At 30.6% G+C, this 23,302-nt stretch overlaps 1 protein-coding gene across 2 annotated transcripts in view; it reads left to right on the top strand.

The window, feature by feature from the left end:
- The first annotated feature begins 6,889 nt into the window (after window positions 1-6,889).
- Window positions 6,890-23,302, top strand: part of LOC140440684 (venom peptide isomerase heavy chain-like) — a 49,331-nt gene continuing 32,918 nt past the window's right edge. The window contains exons 1-5 of one of the 2 annotated variants that reach the window (XM_072531042.1): window positions 6,890-7,045; window positions 8,879-8,908; window positions 8,968-9,080; window positions 9,737-9,846; window positions 19,191-19,420. In XM_072531042.1, coding sequence (XP_072387143.1) covers window positions 6,976-7,045; window positions 8,879-8,908; window positions 8,968-9,080; window positions 9,737-9,846; window positions 19,191-19,420 — 553 coding nt within the window. In that variant the 5' untranslated portion in view covers window positions 6,890-6,975. The remainder of the gene's footprint in view (window positions 7,046-8,878; window positions 8,909-8,967; window positions 9,081-9,736; window positions 9,847-19,190; window positions 19,421-23,302) is intronic. The other variant, XM_072531041.1, reaches the window with a different exon arrangement.

Consider the following 23,302-nt stretch of genomic DNA (forward strand, 5'->3'; position numbering starts at 1 on the left):
TTATTAGGGTTTTATATATTTAGCATTTTGTTTTTCATGCGACGTTATCTGATCTTAGTTGCCTAATTAAGCCATGGTAACATTTATTTTCAATAAATATTCGCCTCTTCACTACGGCTCAGAAACCTGGACAGTCACTAAAAGAGAGGAAACGTTGTTAGCCACCTTCGAAAGAAAAATCTTGCGACACACATATATATATATATATATATATATATATATATATATATATATATATATATATATCTATATATATATATATATAATATATATATATATATATATATATATATATATATATATATATATATTATATATATATATAGATATATATATATATATATATCTATATATATATATATCTATATATATATATTATATATATATATATATATATATATATATATATATATATGTATATACACAAATGTCCAAAAGTTTGGAATATTGGAATATTTCATATTTTTATTAATTTTTATATCTGAAATCTTCTGAATAGTTAAACATCATTTTGTTTCAATTCTCAACAATATTAAATAAATCTCAAAACCAGATAAATGATATGCGAAAAAAACAGTTAACTTCTTGGAGTAAAAAACTTACAATGTACAACTTACATATAAAAATAAATTAGTATAGAAAAAAATAATTTTTAATAAAACTAATAATAAGTACTTCCTCCATTGGCCTGTATGCAAGCCTGTAGGCGATTTGGCATGCTGCCGATTAAATGGTCGAGTTGGGCTTGCGGAATTCTCTCCCATTCTTCACGAGCAGCATCTTTAAGTTCTCGAAGTGTAATAGGGGGATTGTTTAGCTTCTTGATGCGTGTTTTGAGAATGTCCCAAGCATGTTCAATAATGTTCATGTCGGGGGAATTCGAGGGCCACTGTAATGTAGATATTCCTTCTTCTTCAAGAAAATTTTGTACTGCTGATGGTCGATGAAGAGGTGCGTTGTCATGCATAAACACAAATTCATCACCTACTGCCCCTCGGAATAGACGAACGACAGGATTTAAAACTTCCTTGATGTACACAGCACCAGTGACTCTTCTCTCCAGAACTAACAGTGACGTCCGTGTACCACTCATAATACCACCCTAAACATTCACCACCTTCAAATGGGACACGTGGTTTAGCTGTTTCTAGTGGGGCTTATCGTCCTGAGGACCTCTAAACCAGTGTTCTTCGCGAATCAGATACAAAGTCAATTTTTGACTCATCAGAGAACATCACGTTATTCCAGTTAGGATCGTGATGCACCATTTCTCTAGCCCATTGCAACCTTACTATTTTGTGTTGGTGGGTTAGTTTAGGAACACGTAGCGGTCTTCTACGATACAAATTTATCGCATTTAGTCTGCGTCTTATTGTTTGCCGTGAAATATTCAGTCCTTGAAGCCTAGAAATTTCTCTGGATATACCACTTATAGATTTCAGACGATTTCTACGAGCTATAAATGTTATTTGCCGGTCTTGTGCTGCTGTTGTACATCGATTTCTAGCACTTCTGGGACGATCCTTGACGTCATTTGTATCTTTTTTTTTTGTATCGATTTTTTTTTAATTTTCGATACAGCACTCTGAGTAACATCAGCAATATTCGCGATATAACTTTAAATAAAGTCCTGTTGTAACAAAGCAATTACTCTGGATCTGTCAAAATGAGATATCACATTTTTAGGCATTTTTAAACGGCTCAATTCAAATTCAAACAAAGACTGAAATAATGTGTAAATACGCTAATCAGTTAAATGGGACCAAAATCACACAAAAACGATTCAAATTTTTTATCACTTTCATTTAAAAACTACCATAGGCGTATATATATATATATATATATATATATATATATATATATATATATATATATATATATATATATATATATATATATATATATATATATATATATATATATATATATATATATATATATATATATATATATATATATATAAGGGTACAAAAGAAAACGGAATGTCTCGAAGAAGATACAACTCTGAACTATACAAAATATACCAGGATCTGGTTATTATAACATTTATTAAAAAAGGACGGCTGCGTTGGATAGGACATGTAGAAAGAATGGAAGAAGGCGAAATACCAAACATAATATTTAAACAGATGCCAGTAGGAAAAAGAACAAAAGAAAGACCCAAGCTGATATACTTGGAACAAATAGAAAATGATATAACAACCTTAAAAATAAAAAACTGGAGAAAAAAAGCACGAAACAGATCAAAATGGAGAAGAATCCTGGAACAGGCCCAGACTCAAAAAGGGTTGTCGAGCCAGTGATGATGATGATGAGGGTGTTGCATTTAGAAACTGTTAGAAACAACGCGCCTCTACATCATGCAGTCTATGTCTAATGGTTTGGCCACTTTAAAACACCTGATGGGTCTCTTGCTGCCTCATTTGTAATTTTAATGCAGTTTCAGTGCTATTTCGCGAAGCTTGAAACCTAATAAAATGGTCTGCAATCTAGTTAATTATCCTTGTTCGGGCTATATAAAGTTCAACAACATCACCAGTTTCTTGACGTCTTAACCACAAATGACTAATGATACTTATGTTAGTGTGGAGAACTTTAGCTACATTTCTTTGACTTTTGCCAGCTTAAAGCGTTCCATGTCTCTCCATTATTGGCAATTGCAAAATTAAATAAAAATCCACATAGATATCGAAAACTAAGTACCAATAAAGAAAAATTACTTTTTATCTTATAGCCAAAAACGCAGATTGAATTTTTGTTAAAATTTTTATAGCCATTTTTATTAGCATAACTTTAAAGTTATCTCCAGTTGATCAGTCTGCTTATTCACCCAATTAATTTCACAAGACATTTTTTCTTTATATTGTTTCGAACCAGTTTGAGTCCAAGTAATTTTAGGAAGCAGTAGCAAAATTTTATTAGTTGATCGCTGACCAACATTGTCGAAGATCAACTCCACTATTAAAGGCATATGGTCAGAATAATATTCAAAACTTATAAAAAAATTATAGAGTAAATTTAACATCGTTCTTGATAAACATGCAAAATTTATTACAGAACTGCCTAACGGCCCCAAAAATCTATACTCCCCCTTTATATTGCGTTTTTTCTGGCATTTAAAATAAGCATATTAAAGGCGTCACATAGCCCAACAGAAACTCTTCTTTCCCTCAACCTTGTCGTTTTTTATACCTTATCCTTATTAATCTCATCACCTAGAGTCCCTTTCTCCCCCAATCGCGCGTTAAGCTGATCTGCAACTAAACTATTTTTAATATTCTGATCCAAATTTTCCACTAAAATCCTTTCAAGGTTATCAAAACACATAATTACCTATATACAAATCCTATTTCATTTAGTTTTTAACTTAAAATCTGCCATGTTGTACACAAGTATTTTTATTGTGTTTCAAGTCTCATTACTAATAGCCATTCCATGTTCCAAATCCAAGACGTCGTCATCTTCACTCTTTATTAAATCTTGTTCTCCAATCCTCTTCTTGGTTCCTCCGACTGGCTATTAGTGTTTTCCTGATTGATGTTCTCTAAGTGATTCATCACTTCTGCTTGGTCACTATTATTACCCGGAGAATTAAACAAGAAATTTAAATAAATATTCCAGTCCATCTTCAAACGGTTCATACCATTCATCCTTTCCAAACTTCACCCCATCTGTCCCAACTGTACTTAACAGACTCCACCAATAACGAATTAAATACCAGTGTCATTTTCTGCATATTGTTCTTTTCTATTATTTTCTTCCTAATTGTTCTCTGTCTAGATCTTTTCTCCCTGACTTCTTTGGAATAGTGTCTATCATTGTAAATTCCAATACCTCTTAATTTTTTTAGTCTGTCCCAGAATCTGAAAAATATCGGTATCCCACGATCAAATAAAATAAATTCAACATATGAATTTTCCCACACTGAAAAAAGTGAATACGATTTATCTCAATGGTCCAATGAAATTTATTCTTGAATATACCTTAAATGGCTGTTATAACCACATTGAAAACATTAAAATCCTAATTAATAAATAGTCACCACTAATATTTGGTCTACAAGAAACTCTTCTTCAACGTATACTTTCCACATACTGACGAAACTACTCTTTTAGAACTTCAGAAACTAATCAAACAAATTCCTTTCCCAAAATTAATTTTGGGCGACACAAACTGTCACAACATCGCATGGGGATTCCATAAAACTGACAAAAATGGATGAATCTTATTAGTAACAATTAATAACATAAAACTAATGTTATTAAGTACAGGAACACCCACTAGATTTAATGCACATAATTACACATGTTCCTCTATAGACTTATCCATCAGTGATTCAGCTTGAGCTCCCTTTCTACATTAAAATAGATTGGACCATATGTAAGACACTGATCAGTTTCCAATAATAACTTCTTATGACAAAGATAAAAACCTGTATAACACCAAATAAAACGTAAAAATGAAATCAGCTGATTGGGAAAAGTACTCAAACCAGGTAAGCTTACATATACTAAATCTCGTTATATCTGATAAAATTGACACTACACTATCATCTTTAAATGACATAACTTTAGACACAGCGAAAGATTCTATATAAAAAACCAAAAATGTTACAAAGGCTCCTCTTTCTTGATAAAACACTGAAATCGCATCCGCTTTAAAGCAAACAAAACAGGCTTTTAGTATATACAAGGAGTACAACACTCCTAATAAAACAAAGAACAGAAGCATCAAAAATAAATAAAGAAGATACTGTTTGCCTACTCAATACTTCCATAACAATTGATGAATTAAATGAAAGTCTTAATGACCCCAAGAATACCACACCTGGACCTTATGCGATACCATCAATTTTTATTAAAAAAAACTACCTGTTAGCACGAAGGTTACTTTAGTAGAGATTTAGAGATCTTCAACAAAATTTATTCGACCCATAAATTTTTATCTTTCTGGCGCGAAGCAATTATACCATTTTTAAACGACAATAAACCAAAAAACTTATCTTCCTCGTAACCACCAATATCTCTTACCTATATCAGCTGTAAAATAATGAAAATATTATAAGTAAAAGACTAAAATGGTACTTATAAAGGAAAAATCTCCTTACATCCATTAAAAGTAGGTACCAATCAGAACGGTCTACAATAGATAATATCATAGCATTAGAATCTGAAATACGTGAAGCCTTTATACATAAACAAAAATTAATATCAATTTTCGATAATATCATTAAATTATTTGATATCACGTGGATATATCACATTTTAAAAGCAATGAAAACTTGGAAAATAGATAGCAAATACCTAGACTTCGCCAAAAACTTGGAGAACAGAAGTATGAAAGTCAAAACGGGATTCCTCAAGGATCTGTGTTAAGCCTCCTGCTGTTTTTAATAGCACTCAACAACGTATCTAACCATTTTCTGCTTCCAGTAAAAGCAAATCTTTACGCGGATGATTTTATGATATATAATATATATATATATATATATATATATATATATATATATATATATATATATATATATATATATATATATGTATATATATACTCGCATGTCTAATCTGCTAATGCCTAATCTATACTTAAACTACTCCCCTAGAAACTTACCTCCCAATAATGCATAAATCGATTTCAATACGAGATACATCAACTGGGAGCCACTTCTACAATCAGATGCTAGTCTCCTTCCTGGATAGTTCAAATATCTTGATTTCAAACTAATTTTGACTGATTCCTCCATAAGCACTAATGGTGTAGTTGCTGCAACTATCTTGGAAGACAGCACCTCTATCACCCGCCTAGCCAAGAAGTGTAGTATATATACTGGAGGAATGCAAGTAATTTCCAATGCACTGAACCAACGTACCAGCAACTATATAAATTTTCTTTTAATTTCAGATTCTCTAAGTACCTTAAATGGTGTCAAACGGATGTATCCTACTCATGCCAATTTAGCAAAAATAAAAGATATGCTAAAAAATGCTTAAACACGTGGCAAAAACATAACAGTTTTATGGGTACTATCCCATGTTGGGATAAGGGATAAAGAAGCAGCTGATAAAGCAGCAACAGAAACTATCAATAACATGAAAATCCCTATAATGCAAAACATACCATTTTCAGATCAAAAACATTAATAAAGACCAACATTAACAACAACTAGCAAGTAAGATTGAGCCAAACAAAAGCAAAACTAAAAATTATCAAACCAGATGTTATTTCTGCTTTACTTTTCAAAAATGGTAAACTGTATAAAAAACTGTAAGATTTCACAAAATGTTTGTGTTATTCAAAACAGTTATGTAAGTGTTAATTATACGCTATGTGTAAAAAACTTTTCCAAAATAAAGATATACCACCCCGCTAACCACCCTAGGGTTGATGTGGTAAAAAAACTGTTTTTGGAATATTTCGGTTCCTTCACGTCGTATATTAATTACTCTTTCTCAGATTTTTATTGTGTAACTAAGTAATCTTATGGCTGTGCCGTTTATACATTGTTATCTCCCTTCTTTTTGTAAACAGATACTAATATACTGCTTCTCAATTCGTCTGGCATTTGCCTTATTTCCATAATTTTAATTAAACCTGTTAGCCAACTTGTTCCTGCCTCTCCTAATGCTGTATGCACTGTCTCCAGAAATATCAACTGGTCCAACTGCTTTACCTTACTTTATTTTTTGAAGTGCTTGAAAAACATTATCGTTTCTTATTTTTGTGATCATTGTTATTATTTTAAAAAACTTCTAAAAATAAAAAATAATTCTTTTGTTTATTATTTACTTCGAATAATATTATAATCCGAATTGATATAATCAGCATTTTAAAATTCCCAATGATTAAAATATTATAATCACCTGATCATCTGGTTTTCCAAGAACATATTTATATCATTTAAATAAATAACTAAGTTGGCGAGCGAGAGCATACATTAAGTTGATTGTCTTCAGTTAAATAAGATCGTTAGTGATAATGAAGACTGCGAATTTCTTGATCTGCTTGTTATGGGTTTGTTTAAATATCGCAATGGGAAATTTTCAAGGTAAGTCGATTTTAAAAATTATTTAATTGCGTAAGCTAATTTTTGCATTTTTTTAATGGTATTAATTACAATAGACAGAGAAATTTAACAATGTGTTAGTTTGTATGTAAGTAGGATTTCGGCGGTTTTGACTACAAAGTCATATGATTTAAGTTCTTCACAAACTTCTAAAATTTAGAAAATTTTAAATAAAAAAGATCTTGAATTTTAACTTAAGTAAATATAAAGATAAAACGTGTTTATAGCCTGAAAAATGTTTTAGATTGGTGAAATATACGACAAATGTAATTGTTTCATGTAAAAGAAAAGACAGGCGGGAAACGAAGCATTAAAAATCGAAAAATTACTAAGCGCTATTTTTCAACTGCAAGATCTATGGGGAATCAATAGAAAAGGCTCGTGGGTAACGAAAGTTTTACTGTGCCATCGTTTTTTATTAACATATAAGCAAAAAAGCGACTTTGTTTAATTATCCTAATATTGTGAATAAACTACACATTCTAAATGTTCAATGGACGACATTCTTGAAAATACTTTTTAAAATGAGATTTTATAAATTAAGAACGTTTATACAAAAAAAAGTTATTGCAAATTAAAACCGACATGATTTATCTGTTTGTAATTATTAAAATAAACAATAAAAATATTCACAACATATTTTACATTTTATATGTGCAAAACATGGGCACTATTTGAATTCTATATCAAAAGTTTATTTAAAATCCTTTTTAGAAGGTATATAATTTTAAATCCTTTTCGGGTTACATCACAGAACGTTTTCGGACTAAAAAGCCTATCATCGGTCTTTTGGTATTAGGTGCACATGAGTTCAGTCACTAAATATCCGAGTAAAAACCCTTTAGATTGTATAAAATTTAATATGTCTTACATTTTATTTAACACTATACTTCACTACACCACACTAAACTTTGCCCGTTGTATGCGATGGGGGATCCAATCAATTGTCATCTACAGTCAGTCTAGTGCACTTCTGACCTGACATATTAGGATTGGATCAGTTGTTTATTGTGTACTCAGCCTGAGGCCTTCTGTAAGTCAATAAATCTAAATTTGTCTTATGATAAATCTATTTTAATCCACAGTGCCCTATGATATCTCGTATGTCGCTATAGGATATTAATAATTAAGATACTGTGTAGTGCCCTCTTAGTAGTTGCCTTGTTTTTTCTATCTGAATATATTCCTTATATCCTCTTCTTTCATTTGAGATATCGCATGTTAGGATTCGACCTGTTGTTTATTTTGTATTCAACCAGAGGCCTTCTTTAAGTCGTATGTTGATATACGTTCATTATTATTGAAGATAGTGGTAGTCGCCTTGTTGGTTTTTTCTTACGTTATATATTCGTTATTTCCTCCCCTTTCATCTGCTATGTCACTTGGTAGGATTCATTAAGTTGTTTATTTTGTACTCAGCTAGAAGCTTTCTTTAAGTTAATAAATCAAAATTTGTTTTTAAGCGACGAACTGTTCTACCCACACCACAAAATGCTTAAAAAATGAGCAGAATGAACCTTAGCATTCTCTTATAGGGAAATTCTTTTAGATGAAAAATGAGGCACAAACGGTATAGCAGCCTTTTTACAGGTATATATATATATATATATATATATATATATATATATATATATATATATATATATGTATATATATATATATATTAAGGAACACTCAAAGAGTGGTGGGTTTTTCGGTCAAAGTGGAGAAAAAAAAGACAAAGAATGTGGCTACTTCATCTATTTATTGAAGACGTTTCGCTTTCTATTCAGAATGTTCATATGTTAAATCTGTTTTTTTTTTTTATTATTTTAGACTCATCTCAAGGGGCTATAGCAAACGAGAGTAAGTATACAGAACATTGAAAACAGCTTTTCGTAGCAATACTACTATTTCTTTTTCAGTGTGTAAAATCTACACAGAGAGTGCTAAGAGGAATAACAGTTGCCCTATTCCACTTTTTACTCCCTTAATATCTAGTGGTATGTTCGCAGAAAGGGCAGAATTTCCTCATATGGTAAATATATTTATAAAGCTGCTTTTTGCTTATATTGTTGAAAACTAATGTCTGTTTCGTGATATATTCCTAAAAAATATGTAAAAGAATAAAATGTTAAAATGTTCTTGTACATATTTAATTTTAAATCATTTTAAATAATATATAATTATTTTTCATACAGTTCTGATATAAAATGTTTTGTATCACATGTTTATATTTGAATAGAATAAGGTATTTTATTATTTGATATTAAACAAATAGTTGGTGTTTGAGTAGTCAAAAGAATGCTATAAGTTGAATAAATTATTCGTTTAATATATTAATTACAATAACAAAAAGACGGAATCTAGTGTAGAGGCCTACTAGGAATTCAAGGTCCTTAAAGGTCATTCAATTCCCATATTGAAATATTCAACATTTCCATATAATTTATCGTCATATTAAAATTGTCAGATTGGTCATATCCTTTGCCTTTTACAAATGAAATCTAAGAATAAAAACACCAAGTTTATGGATATACGAGTACAAATATATTTCAGTTTCTTTTGCCATTTTTATCTGCATATTTTCTGGTAACTCTTTTTATTGGTAAAACGTTGTTTTCTCAATTTTAGTTGATAAATTGGTTTTTTATATTAACATTATTCACTATATTTGTTGTTTAAATATTTTAGGTACAGGTCGGTTACAAGGGCGAAAATGGAACTGAGTGGCTTGTTAGTGGTTTTATAATTAGTAAAAATTACGTTATTACTGTAGCTCATGCAACCAGGTCCCGTCATAGGTAAGTGCATCAAATTATTAATATATTAATATAAATAAATATGTATATATATATATATATCCTCTAAAATAACAGCTGAACTGGTAGATGAAAAAGGGGGGTTGAGGTTAATTGGGTATACAGCTGATTAAAAGCCAAGTGTACTCTGTTTAACAATTCATTATATTTCGCCAATTTTCATTGGCATCATCAGATGAGAGCTACAATTATTTAAAACATGGTAAAATACAATTTAATAATAGTTTGTTGTTTATATACTTACTTAATTGAGGTTAATGGCAGTGCGATTTATTTTAATACCATCAAGTAAAAATTTTTTTGTTGGAATAATGTTGATTGTAGTTGATGTTGATTACAAATTAAAATATAGGAAACAAATACAATTTAAATTAAAAATAAAACAGACATAACGTTTAGTTCGGTAAATGTCATTAAGGTTAAGTACTAGAACTATCAAATATCGAATGTTATTAATTGACTTTTGTGAAGATGATTAGTTCCATGGTGTTGACGTAGTAGTTGTTTATTTGATTAATATTTACTGTAAGGTGTGTTATAGTTGAAAAATTTTTGAAATTACAATATGTGTTGTATTAATTATTTAATAGTTATATGTGTCTATTTATAATGTTTGTTTTTCGATGTGTAATAAATAAGCATAAATCTCACTCAGATGTTCAACATCTGATTTCCTATTTATTAAATTATCCATTTGAGTGATAAAAACGACGTAAAAACAACATTTAATGGATTAAAACTTCCTAATGACTACGTCCTTATAAGTCTGGACGTCGTTTCCCTTTTTACTAATATCTATCTAGACGCTTGTCTAAGATCCATAAACAAACATTGGTCTGACATAAGTAAACATTGCAAAATCGATAAAGATAACTTCTTAGCTTTAGTCCTATTCCTATTCAATAACACATACTTCTCCTTTAATAACAAAATATATAAACAAAAAATAGGCACCCCCATGGGAGGATGTGTGAGTTCTATTCTGGCCTCATATGTTATGGATGACCTCTTAGATATACTCATCCCTGTTCTTCCATTTAAAATACCCTTCCTAAAGAAATATGTCGACGATATAATCTTAGCCCTACCAAAAGACATGATTAATGAACTCTTATACATTTTTAACGACTTCGACCGACATATAAAATTTACAGTTGAAACAGAAGACAAACATCAGTCAATCCCATTCCTTGACACAAAACTAATACGTAACAATAACAACATAATAACAACAGATTGGTATATGAAACCTATTAGTTCCGGAAAATACATTAACTATTGGTCATATCATAAGCATAGCACAAAAATTAATCTTATAAAACAAATGAAAAACAGAATTTTACAGATTGCAGATCAATCACTCTATTATAAAAACCTTAAAAATCCTTCATCAGCTCTTTCTAGACAATTCATACCCAAACACATTACTTACTAAAATACTATTCAACACAACAAATGATACATTATCTGTAACACAAACCATCTCTAACCACACACCACAAAACACTACACCTACACTAGACACAACCCCTAACACTAATTTAACTCCTTTTAAATACTTTAAATTACCCTTCATACAAGACTTAACACCGAAACTTACACGAATTTTCAAATCAGTTGACGACAACATAAAAATCGCTAATTACACAGTGTTAAACATTAATTCGATATTCACCAAACTAAAAGATAAAACACCTACTGATCAATTATCTAATATAGTCTATCGAATCCCGTGCGGAAGTTGTAACAAACAATATATTGGCCAAACCAACAGACACCTAAAAAGTCGCATCACTTCCCACAAGAGTGACAGCAGATTATATCCTGATAGATGTTCCCTTGCAAAACACGTACATGATGAACACCACATAATGAACTACAGTGAAACAAAGATTCTTGCAATGGAAAATAATCTCAATAAAAGACTCTTCCTCGAGATGGCATTTATCACTCAAATGGATAATTTAATAAATAAGAAATCAGATGTTGAACATCTGAGTGAGATTTATGCTTATTTATTACACATCGAAAAACAAACATTATAAATAGACACATATAACTATTAAATAATTAATACAACACATAATGTAATTTCAAAATTTTTTCAACTATAACACACCTTACAGTAAATATTAATCAAATAAACAACTACTACGTCAACACCATGGAACTAATCATCTTCACAAAAAACAATTAATAACATTCGATATTTGATAGTTCTAGTACTTAACCTTAATGACATTTACCGAACTAAACGTTATGTCTGTTTTATTTTTAATTTAAATTGTATTTGTTTCCTATATTTTAATTTGTAATCAACATCAACTACAATCAACATTATTCCAACAAAAAAATTTTTACTTGATGGTATTGAAATAAATCGCACTTCCATTAACCTCAATTAAGTAAGTATATAAACAACAAACTATTATTAAATTGTATTTTACCATGTTTTAAATAATTGTAGCTCTCATCTGATGATGCCAATGAAAATTGGCGAAATATAATGAATTGTTAAACAGAGTACACTTGGCTTTTAATCAGCTGTATACCCAATTAACCTCAACCCCCCCTTTATATATATATATATATATATATATATATATATATATATATATATATATATATATATATATATATATATATATATATATATATATATATATATATATATATATATATATATATATATATGAAGGGTCCAGGGGAAGAACTGCAATAGTTCATTTGGATTGATTTCGAGAAAATTGAAAATTAAGATTTATAGACTAATTATAAAGTCAAATTTAAATAAAAATAATCACAAATAATATGTTTCGGTAAATAATATATTTTTTATTAAAAAACGGTAAACATAAGCTTATATTAAAATTAAATGAGGTAGAAAAAAAATATAATACAGACAGATGCGTAGTATCACTTGTCTCCTATATTAGACGTCTATTGGCGGATCGTCGACAAATTCGTCATTGCTCTCTACGGATTATTCGACAACTGTTAATTGTTGATAAAACAACCTGGATGTTTCCAATCTGTCTTCTTGAGGAATGCAGTCGGATCTTTCAGATCTTTTCATTTGGATTTTTTAATAGAAATTGCGCCTTCATAAAGTTTTCCTAATGTTCCTACTTCTATTTTATTGTGATTATTTTGTGTCCTTTTTCGACACGCCTTAAAATTACCTTGCTACAAAATTAAAGCATTCTGATTGGCCGAGTCAGAAGATGGCACTTCGTTGGATATGTTGGCGATAAAAATGTAGTCCAATCTCGAAAATCAAAATTTTTACTACAATCAATCACTTCAAATGGTGTAGGTTTCAAACGGCAATTTCTTAATTCGTCTCTCCAGTCCTCTGGTACCCCAGTGTATGCTTTCTGATTGACAAGGCTTATGTTTTAATCGCATTCAAGATATGGATGCCCTCTAATAGGGAATATTACTTTTACAATATCAAAACAATTTTTGGTGTAAAGTAATGCAAGAATCGAATGACAGTAAAATTTTTATTTTGTCCTGCGCAGGAATCAAAAAATAGCTAGTGCTTTTACTTCCGTGAGCAGAATATTATAAAAAAAGTGATTCAGCATGGAACAAACATCGTCAACTCCTTTCTTAGCAACAGATTCATCGTAGAAATAAAATACAGATTTTGAGTTCGACAGAATATGAAAGTTGAAACTGATGAACTTTAGTTGACGTTTATTGTATACATCGTTGGTTGTAATATTTGGACATGGTAAGTTTTTTTGATAATCCATTGTTATAGATTTCATAGTCATTAACTTTGAAACACGTCTGCGGTAACTTCTTTTTAGACTGTAAAATCGCTCACTTTTTTTTTAGAAGTAGATTCCTTTCACGTGTCTTTTTTTTTCTATATCAGTACTTGCTGTTTTCCTAGTTTCAAGATCCGAAGAAGAATTTAATAATCTAGATATCGATATGTCGGCTTTTAAGGAGTCACACGTGCTGCAAGTATCTTTTCGTGGATATTCGAACGATATATATTAAAATTTGACTCAAAACTTTCGGGGAAGGATTCGTACGAAATTTTATTATCAACGTTTATTTTGGAATACATTTTGTGTAATTTCACTATGTTTAAGTTTTCAGGCAAGTAAATTTTATTCGAGTCTGCTAAGGAATAATGAGATTTGCGTCCTTTTAAACTTTTAATGAACTACATCACCTTTTGCTTTGTGACCTCAGAAAGTTTGTTGAGAGTAGTCTGTTGTCTACTCTTAATCTAAATACATATTTGATTGATCCCCTTTTTTTTGTTTTCATAGATGTCATATTGCATCCATTATCACCACGTGGTATGTAAAAGTAACTTCAACATTATGTAAAATCCACAATATATATATTTCATAACTTTATATATAGTCAACACAAACTAATACAGCTAATACATCTTATTAATTATTCCAATCTTCAACGAAAGATTTCAAATTTGGATCCGACGACACCCTCACATCCACAATATTCTTCCTGATGTATTTCCAATAAACTTTCTTTTTTCCTAAAACTAAATAAATATTAGTACTTGACTGGTATGGTACCTCAACATATTTGCCACAAATTTTCTAATATAGTCCACCTGGCTTTTAGTATATCTACTCATTTATAGAATTTGATTTAAGTCAACACGTGGTTTAAAATTCTAACACAACATTGAAGAATCGTTCAGACTAGTATTACTAATTAAATCAACTTATTTTAATCTTAAATCATATACAATTCACGTTGTCGAATAGAGATACTAAACTTATATAAGTGACTGTAAATTTGAATTTGTTCGAAGTGTTGCAGACATTTATTGTACAGACTTACCAATATAGACGTGGACGTTACATCTTGTCTTGGTACATTATAAACTCAAAATAAGACTAAAATTTACTGTTACACTGTTTAAATAGCACATTAGTTACCGGCAATCATGCATCATGCCTATATCCGGCGCTCAACTGTCATATAAAGAGTAATTTAATTAATAACTCGGTGAATCTCTGGAATTTGTTGCTATAAACAATTTTATCTATTTCTCTTGTTTACACATTAATATAATAAAACTAAAATGGAAAATTTTAAACATACCATTACAGATGGCTCATCCACGCCGATAATAAGTTTTTCTTTAAATTCTTTCAAAATTTGTATATTTATTACATATTTTGATTAATATTTCGTTACCAAATACTCATCTAAAGTTTGTTTTGCAATTCTGACTTTAAAAGAAAAAATTTCAAAATTTGTTATATAAAAATTATTTCAATTATTTCGATTGTCACATTTAAATTTTAAAGTTAAATTTAATTGATCTAGTGATTGTTAAAAGTATGCCAATATTATACATATTAGCTTAAAATTTCATTTTCATTTAATTGTTTAACTGCTAAGGTCTGTTGGCTTCAAAAACTAGTTAACTTTAGTTACAACACTAAGAAATAGAAGAACAACTGTCACACTTTAGCCTACATTAGCTTATTAAATTTACCTATTAAAATACTAGTAGGCAACAAAAAACTTAATTTTACTAGTTCCTCTCCTACCAAGTGATGTAGTAGCAATAAGCCCCCTTTTTAAAAGTTTTATGTCTGTTTTGTCCTTTTAATTGTGTTCTGTTTGTCCCTAATTTTGTTTAAGTTTTATAATTTGAACATTTGACATTACAATTTTCTGCCAAAACAGAAATTAAATGCTTTTTATTAAAAAAATTTGATTATTTTAAGTCAAAGAAATTGCAAACCCACAAAATAGTACAACTAATTACATTTATTGTCAAGTAACTGTCCTCTTTCTGTAAAAAATTTCAATAAATTTCACACATTTTTAAAATATATCTCTTGAATAAATATAAATAACTTTTATAATTTAAATAATATAAAACATCACTTTCATTTAACAAACAATCACATATACCTTAATCCTATTCCATTTGTTAACATCTCTCCCCACAAGAAACTTCCTCGTTAATTGTCAGACAGTTATAACATTGACCGAATATCAGCCATTATCAGCAATACGGGATAGTTTGAACTATGTATCACGAATCAATATCTAAAAATTCTTGTACCGGCATGTAAGTACTATTTTGTATATTTCTAATTTATTACAATTCAATAGATTGTCTTTTACCAATTTGTGGGTTTTCACTTTGTCTTCTAAATCAAGTTTATGCATATTAATAAACACAGACATGTAATATTAGCATAATTATCATAACTTTTTTGATCTATATCTTTATAAGACAGCACCCTAATATGGGCTTTTTATAATTTTAGCATTTAATTTACTTTGTGCCGTTTGACCTGAAGATGCGTTGCAAATTTTAGAAAGCGAAACCGGTCGTTTTTTGGTAGTAAAATTAAATTGATTGTGAGTAAGTCAAATTTATTATTTTACCTATAGGTTAGTTAGTGTTATTTGTATCTCAAAATCAACAGTAAAAATTGTACTCTAAAAATAATATTTTCCTGTTTGAGAATTCAAATAATTATGTTGAGTCGTGAGAAGTCTATGGTGGCACTGTCACAACAATGTAAGTAGGTATTAGTAATTATTAATATAATTTTAATAGTTCCTGTTTGTGCAATTAAATAGTTTAATTTCATTAACTTAAGTTTTAGATCATGTAGGTAACTTTTATAATTACATTTTACCAAATAGTAATTTTTGTTATTGGCCTAGGTATACCTTAAGATTTTATTATAGATAATGTTGATAAGCCTATTATGCGCTCGAGAGTAAGGATTTATAAAATTGATGACTGCACTAATGATGTTAACGATAAGCATGATGAAGAAACCTCGACAAGTAGTAGTAGAAAACAATCACGCAGGTACATGTCTTATAATCACGCAGGTCCATGTCTTATTTCTATTATCATTTTACTTCTGAAAAGAAAGAAAGAGTTTGTAAAATGTTTTTCCTGAATACATTGTGTCTTTCACATCAAATGGTAAAAAATGCATTTTCCAAAACAGATAAAATACTGAATACAGTTGGCAAAGATCAAAGAGGAAAAAAGTCTGAGCTACAAAATTATCTTACAAAATAGAACAGTCAGTGATGAATCATAACAATATGTTTACAAAGGTAGAAAGCCGTTATTGCCGAAAAAGATACACAGAGGCAATATTTCGATTAAATCCAAATATTACAAAAATGTATGATTTATATAAAAGAAGACTATGAATAAAAATGTTCAACAATTCGCGAAGTTTTCAATGTATAGATCTTTATTCAACACAAATTTTAACCTTGGATTCTTCAAACCAAAAAAGGATTTGTGTGACCTATGCGAAAAACATAAAAACAGTAATAAAGAAGAGAGGAATGAAATGAAAGATTTAATTGAAGACCATTTAAAGAACAAGATGCTTGCAAGAGAAACAAGAAAAATCAGAGAAAGGATGTGAAAATGATGATACCTATTTTGAAGCAGTTTTTGATATGCAACAAGTTCTTCAAACCCCCATTTAGATGTATCTTAGTTGTATTATCGTAGAAAGCTTTCTGTTTACAATCTGAGTATTTAAAAAAAGGTTATTGCTGCATGTGGGATAAGACAGAGGACCGAGAGGATCCGATGAAGTAGCTTTCTAAATTAAAGGCTCTGGAAGGAAAACAAGAAATGTGTTTTTCTTTCTGACAACTGTGGGGGACAAAATCTCAACAGAAATGCTGTAATAATGTATAAAGATCTGGCCGCTAAACATAAAATTAAAATTTTCCACTTTTTCTTGGAAAAGGGACATACCCGAAACTAAGATGATAGTACACATAGTAATGTTGAGAGGACTTCAAAAAATGTTGCAATATACGTACCAAGTCAGTGGTACCTTATTGCACGAACAGCATGTAGAAAGATTTCATACAATATTACTGAAATTTTGTTGAATTCAGAAAACATACTTGTAACGAAATGGACCAAATTGAAAATGGAGAAAAGGTCAAGTGGCAGAAGGTACGTGTTGCTGTTGCTGTACCCAATGCTGTTTTTATAAAATACAATTATGATAATATGAATTTTATCAGAATTAATACTTAGTGCAGGACAAAAAGAAAAACTTTGTCAGTACATAATAACCTGCAAATGTTGAATGCTAAAAGTTTACCTATTAGTAGAAAGAAATTAGATAACTTGAAATATCTATGTAAATGATTGGTCACTCCGACCGTGTACCATGATTTCTATTTAAAGTCGTGAGGGAAGTTAATTTAAAAAATTACTGTCTTTATAATTTATTTTTTAATCAGTGACATATTAATAAAATATTTTTATTTTTATGAACAGTAGTAATTTATTTAATCGTTTCTTCATTCTCTTAAATAGCAACTGCGGCTCTACTTAAATAGCAACTGCGTGTTTTTGTAAAAATGAAGAATATTGTTAGTGTATAACTAGCATAAGTCCAGATAAGCTACTTCTGCACTAATAAGTCTGATGCAGCACTAGTCTATGTCCACCTAATTTTTTATAAAAATAATGAAACAAAAAAACCAGTTTTATACTAATGTAAAAGTTTCTGAATGAATTCAAAAGTATGCACAAAGTAAACGTTAATGTTTAAAAAACAAAATAATGGAAAACCAAAATTCAAAAAAACTTCAAATTGCTCTCCTGAAAAGTTGTGATTTCAAAAATTAGTTATATAATAACTGTTTTGGATGGGTTGGAGTCAATAAAAGGGCTATTGGTTAACTATTTTTTATCTCGAGCTTTCAATTGTGTTTACAATTATTATCAAAAGCTGCTGAAAAAGACAAAATCTTACAAATGAAATCGTAGGCTTCCACGGCCAGAGTCAGAATTATAGTTTATTCGTCTTCCGGGTTTGGACCGTGTCATTTGTGAGTGACCCAAAAGTGGGTTCATCTCGACGTTTCGCTACAATTGTATGTAGCTTCTTCAGGAGAACAAAAAAGAAAAAGAGACAAAAGACAGGAAGATGGGTAGTTAGCAACGGTAACTCAGTTACTCAACGTAACCAGAGGCGAATACTAACTACCAAGATGGGCATTTGGTCACAGTAACTCAACTAATCAACCCAGCCAGAGGTGAAAACCAAATGCCAGGACAGGGATTCACGTCCAACAGCTCAGAACACTAACGCGTCGAGAGGCAGGGATTCACTCCCTGCCTCTCGACGCGTTAGTGTTAAAGAGAGAGAGAAAATATATATTCGGTCTCTCTCTTACTCATATCTTACGTATGTACTGGTTTCACCGATTCACTCCCGTGCAAATTTCCAACACCGACCGTGCGTATAGAAGTATAACTTCAAAACCTTGAACACAAATGATAATTTATTTTTTAGAGATGCACCTGAAATAGTAAGAGCTGGAGTAACAGATCAAGCGGACCTGTCAAAAGCGCAGATAAGAACAATTGAGTCTATCATAGTTCATCCTGAGTATAAACCGCCAATAAAATACAACGACATAGCCCTTATTAAAGTTAAAGAAGATTTTATATTTAATGAGTTTGTTAGCCCAATATGTTTATATACCAGCGAAGAAAATCCAGATGTAAAAGGTATTCACTCGGGTAAGTCACTATATAAACTTACGCTATGATTGTAACAATAAAGTTATTAGTATTTCTACCATCATCCATTATGTGGATTTTTTAATTACTGTTTCGTCTCATTATAATTTACTTCATGTTGTTTGTCAATTTTATTTTATTATTTTAGATTGATATCGGTAATTTTTAAAGTTTGGGTAAATTAGCTTCCAGAAATCTATTAAAATTTTACATATTTCTGGGCAAAAATTTGTAGATAATATTCCCTGTCTTTTGTTTTTCTGAATTTAACTAGTGGTTTTCGTGCCGTAATTGAAGAACTGAGATTAGTTATTGTCGAAAAAATAGGGCTTTTTATTGTATTGTAGTTTATCGCTTTAAATCAAAGTAAAGTGGCCGTAAGTGAGGTTTATCAAGAATAAATCATCGCATTTTCGTCGGAATTGGCAAGGATTTATCATATATCGTCGTCGTATTCCTGTGCCATTAACAACAACGGTCATCATATCATCAAATCAAATCGTAGCTATCAACACCAGAAGTATAGAAAGTCACCAGTTCAAAGTAAGTCATTCAAACCACTCAATTAATCCATTCTTTTTCTACTCATAAAAATTAATATGCTCCCTATTTCGAGTTTGCTCAAAATTAATTAGTAGGATTTTGACAAACTGATCGCATAATTTAAATTTAAATTTAAATTTTAGTTTTTTAATTGTTTGTTTTTATTTTTCTTTTTATTTATATATTATAAAGATTTAAAATGACTGAAGACCAAGTTAAATCCCTTAATGTCAAACGCGGTAATGTCAAACGATCTTTAACAACATATGAAATTTTTTTAAATAAATACAATCCTGAAACAGATTTTTTAAGCCTAGATAAACAGTATCAGGACCTAGAAAAGGTACGTGAAAATTTTGAAATCGTTCAAACGGAATTAGAAATATTACTTAAGGATTCGGATGAACTTACTTATTATCGTATAGAATTTGAGGAACAATATTATAAAACATACGCAATCGCCACAAGTTGTTGTCGGGTCGAATTACGGAAAAATTAAAATCGTCAACGGTGGATGATGCACTACCAATATTTTCTAGCTTTCCTTTATCGTCGTCGTCGACAGAAATTCAATCCGCAAACAACATTGCATTAACTGCTCCTGTAGCAAATAATTTTGCAACAAACTTCCCGCCAGTATCCCTTCCAAGTATTCCTCTACCTAGGTCTACTGGGGTTACAGACACGTGGTTAGGCTTTTTTGATTTATTTAATTCATTAGTTCATAAAGATAATAGCCTTTCTTCCGTGAGAAAACTATTTTATTTGAAAAGTTGTTTAGAAGAATAAGCTGCTGACATAATATCTTCTATCAAAGCGTCTGCTCAAAATTATGAGGTCTTTGTTACAAGAACGCTATGACGATCGAAAATTCATTCGAGATAGTTACATCAAATCGCTAATTGACACACCGTGCATGTCAAAAGAATTTTCAACTCGCGCATTCTTGGATCATATTCAAAAATATTTAAGAACATTAAAAAATCTTGGTGAACCCATCGACTCGTAAAATTCGTTGCTCGTCATTTTATTCAAAGAAAAATTTACCAATAGTCTCCGCGAATGATGGGAGGATAGTACTAACGAATCGCGTAATCCAACAATGAAACAAATGATGTCGTTTCTAAAGAAAAAAGCTCAACTCGAAAACACGCGAACTCAGCAAGCTACTATCAAAAATCCTCCACCAAATAAATCAAAATCGTCGAACATGACTCTGCATTCGCTAAATCATCAAACGTATACTGCAACTACTTTACAAAATAGTTGTATTTTTTGTGAAGGTGAGCATTATGTAAGTTCCTGCCGTGAATTCAGATCGTTATCGCCTATTGAACGTTACGACGTTGCTAAAAAAGGTGGATGGTGTATTGACTGATTACGTAAAAATCATCGCGTCTTACAATGCACCGCTTCCAACTGTCGCATTTGTCATCAAATAGTTTGTTACATTTCAATAAACCAAAAAAAGCTTCGAATAACAATAAAAATACAAACACGGATACACCTAGTACTAGCGTAAATTTGCACGCTCATTTATTCACGGAAGTACTATTAGCTACCGCGGTGGTAGATATCGTAAACGGTCGCGGAAAAGCTAAAACTTGTCGAGTGTTTTTGGACGCTGGTTCTCAAGCACATTTTATTACCGAATCCGTGGCTTAATTTTTGAATCTAGATCAAAAACCCGTTAATTTCACAGTTTCCGAGATAGATGATTTATCGACTAAAATAACAAATTCTGCTCATGCTACAATCAAATCGCGTTTTAACAAATCTCAAAAAACTGTTAAATTCTTGATTTTATCACAAATCAGCAAAACAATGCCGTTAATTTAAATAAATCCTACTCAACTTGAAATACCAAAAAATATGTTAGCTGATCCTAAATTTTGCAAACCTGCAAAAGTAGATGCTCTTTTGGGAGTCAAATTATTTTTCAAACTGCTCAGTGTAGGCAAAATATCGTTGAAAAATCAGCCTAATGCTGTTCTCCAAAAAACTCAACTGGGTTGGATTGTTGCAGGTGAAATAAATAATTCGTCTCGATTGCACCATATTTCGTATCATCTTACATTATATAGTCCAATGTCGGACTTTAATTTAAATCGCTTCTGAGAAATGAAAGAAATTCCAAGCATCAAAATTTTGTCACCCGAAGAAAAGGCATGCGAAGAGCATTACCAGTGTCACACTACTCGAGATTTTAATGGTAGATACATCGTAAGGTTGCCATTTAATGACAAAAAATCTAAATTAGGTGATTCACACTGTTTGGAAAAGTATCAAGACTGATTTAAATATTTTATTTTTAATATTCAGAATATGACCTTATTTAGTTTTAAATCTTTTATTCAATCATAGTATATTAGTTAAGTATAATATGGCTTTAGTTCATCCTTTAAATTCTCAAATTGGCTGATTAATTATTGTCAAGTTCTGAGAATTCACTTGTCTGAAAACAACATGTTTTTGGGAAACATTTATCAACCCAAACACTTCAGAGTTCTTAAGGAAACGTACCCATTCTTTGTGTAGAAAATTTAAGATGCCACTTTAAGCTTAATTTACGGCTATTCACGGAGGTCCTAAGAACAGAAGAACCACCCCAATGGATTCGCGTACATACATATTTTGTTTCGTATGATCGGCCAGTCTACAAGAACCTCTCATCGTGAAGAGACGCAAGCAAGCCAGCATCGGGTGTGCATCCCATTTTTACCCTCAGACCTTAGAGACTCCGAGCGAGGCCCAACCACAGACAAAAGGTAAGTGAATCTCATATAGAATTGACAATAAGATATTAAATCTGCCAATTGTTATTTGAATTGCATTTTATTTTACATATCTATTTACGAACATTTGCTATTTTTCGCTAATTTACTTACAAACAAATTATTTCATTTTTTTCGTTATTACTATTTATCGATTATCATTTAACCAGCGACCTCATTAAGTTGTATACAAAACACACACAATAGCGCGTTAAAACGCTTTTATTCGCTAGAAAAACGTTTTCGTAAAGATCCTGTTTTGCAGATGGACTATTCTGCTTTTTTTACTGAGTATGAGAAATTAATACACATGTCTTATACAAATGATGTAAATGGTCAAGAAATTGGATTTTATCTTCCTCATCACGCGGTATTAAAACAAGATAGTCTCACAATTAAAACTCGCGTAGTTTTTGACGGCTCGGTAAAAATGTCAACGGGAATATCGCTTAATGATACTTTAATGGTCGGTCCCAAGCTGCAGTATGACTTTTTTATCATTCTTCTTCGTTATCATCAACATATATTCGTATTGGCAGCCGACGCAGAGAAAATGTATCGTAAA

The sequence above is a fragment of the Diabrotica undecimpunctata genome, chromosome 5 (genome assembly GCF_040954645.1).
Source record: "Diabrotica undecimpunctata isolate CICGRU chromosome 5, icDiaUnde3, whole genome shotgun sequence".
Taxonomy (NCBI): domain Eukaryota; kingdom Metazoa; phylum Arthropoda; class Insecta; order Coleoptera; family Chrysomelidae; genus Diabrotica; species Diabrotica undecimpunctata.